The sequence below is a fragment of the Gavialis gangeticus genome, unplaced genomic scaffold, assembly GCF_001723915.1.
Source record: "Gavialis gangeticus isolate Ggan-Ray unplaced genomic scaffold, GavGan_comp1, whole genome shotgun sequence".
NCBI lineage: Eukaryota > Metazoa > Chordata > Crocodylia > Gavialidae > Gavialis > Gavialis gangeticus.
Genome location: NW_017729032.1, coordinates 4,849,251 through 4,850,911, shown reverse-complemented (window position 1 = coordinate 4,850,911; position 1,661 = coordinate 4,849,251). Strand labels below are relative to the sequence as shown.

The following is a 1,661-nucleotide window of genomic DNA, read 5'->3' as shown; positions in this document are numbered from 1 at the left end:
GGGCAGGGGGTCGGACTTGATGATCTAATAGGTTCTTTCCGACCCTAAAATCTATGAATCGGTGCAGGAGGCTGGACTAGATGATTTCTTGAGGTTCTTTCCAGTCCTAGCTATTAGAATTCTTGTCTACTTCATTGAAGCCTGTCCTAGGAGTCTCTCTTAGACTGCTATCAAGATAAACAGCTGGCAAAACTGTATTTGCTCTAAGCATGCTGGATTGCCATCTCGGTCACACCAGTGTAAATGCCAATAGCCTGACTTGGGAAGACAGATCAGTGGTTATCTACCACTTTAGATTCAAGGCACCACTTGGAGGAAGTGCCACACTTAATTTTCACTTGTCTTTTGGCTACAGAAAAATAACAGAGTGATTCTTCTGTTGCAGAGAACTTGGCCCACAGCAGGACAGAATTAATTTCTATTTGAAATCTCTGGGTTTATCTTGTGAATCATGCTTGCACACCTAACAGTGCTAACATTTCATGGCACTGCAGCACCCTTGAAAGGCTCTCAGGGCACCCTTGTTGAGAATTGCTAGAATAGATACTCTGGTACTTGCCACGCAGGATCAGGTTCTGATCATGTAAACCAGGGGTGGCCAGCCTGCAGCATACATGCAACAAGTGGCACGGGCAGTTCCTGTATGTGTGGCATGTGGCAGACCAGTACAATGGCAGATAAGGTAGAAAGCAGAGCAACACATGGGGCAGGGAGCAGAAATCAAAGCAGCAGATTGGACTGGGGAAGAGAATTGGAGTTGCAGTTGTAGAGGGTGCTGGGGTAATTTGTGGCACACCTGGAGTAGCTATATTGAAATTTGTGGGTTGACCATAGTCGTACACAAATTTTAAATGAGATCAAATATCATCTATATCCAAGACATCAGCAATTTGCTTTCTCTTCAGTATTGTTTATTCCGCTTGCTGATTGGGTATTGCATCTGTTTCTTTTCTTTTCAGAGCCATGTCAGATTGAAGTGAGGTTACTACTGGCATACAATTCCAGTAGGAGCAAAGCTTCCACTAAAATCTCCAAATCCACGTGGAGCGACAGCATGGACGCTTTTCCACAGTCTGAAAGTGGCATTGAAGGAACTATCCCATTCAGCAAACCAGTCAAAGTGTATATAATGCCCAAACCTGCCAGACGGTGAAGTCAATTGCTAAAAGACTTTATCTGTGGGATTGCTGGGTTACGTGTACACAGATTATTGTATTGCAAGATAGTGGATCAAACCATAATAGTGTTCTGTTAAAGTGAAAGACTGCAAAACGCAATGAAGAATACAGCTATGAAAGAATAAGTGGCCTCCTTTATTAAAAGACTGGTTACAGCATAAGTTATGAATAGGTACCATGAACACAGGCATTTCTAAATCAAATCAAGAAAAGTGAGACACTTAATGTTGACGTTCCATCCATTACTCTTTTTATTGGGTCAAATTCTGCAGTCCTGAGTTCCTCCTCTAGGAAAGATCTCCTGTAGAGGCCACTGGGAGTTTTGCCTAAGTGAGGATTTGGTAAAACTGGCAGTGTTTACTATGTAAATACTTAGTAAGGCATTATAGATGCTTATTATGGTTTAATGATGATCTGAAATAGAGCAGAGTTTTTTTGGAATGTCTAAAATGTGTATTGGTCTTTCAGCGCTGGGTAAAGATT

The 1,661-nt window shown here is 42.0% G+C and overlaps 1 protein-coding gene across 5 annotated transcripts in view; it reads left to right on the top strand.

The window, feature by feature from the left end:
- Positions 1 to 1,661, top strand: part of INTS4 (integrator complex subunit 4) — a 92,132-nt gene that overhangs the window by 83,333 nt on the left and 7,138 nt on the right. For 3 of the 5 annotated variants that reach the window (XM_019524785.1, XM_019524784.1, XM_019524787.1), the window contains one exon: positions 960 to 1,149. In XM_019524785.1, the coding sequence (XP_019380330.1) occupies positions 960 to 1,149 (190 nt within the window). Of the gene's footprint in view, positions 1 to 959; positions 1,656 to 1,661 lie in introns of those variants that run through there. The other 2 variants (XR_002098951.1, XM_019524786.1) reach the window with 2 other exon arrangements.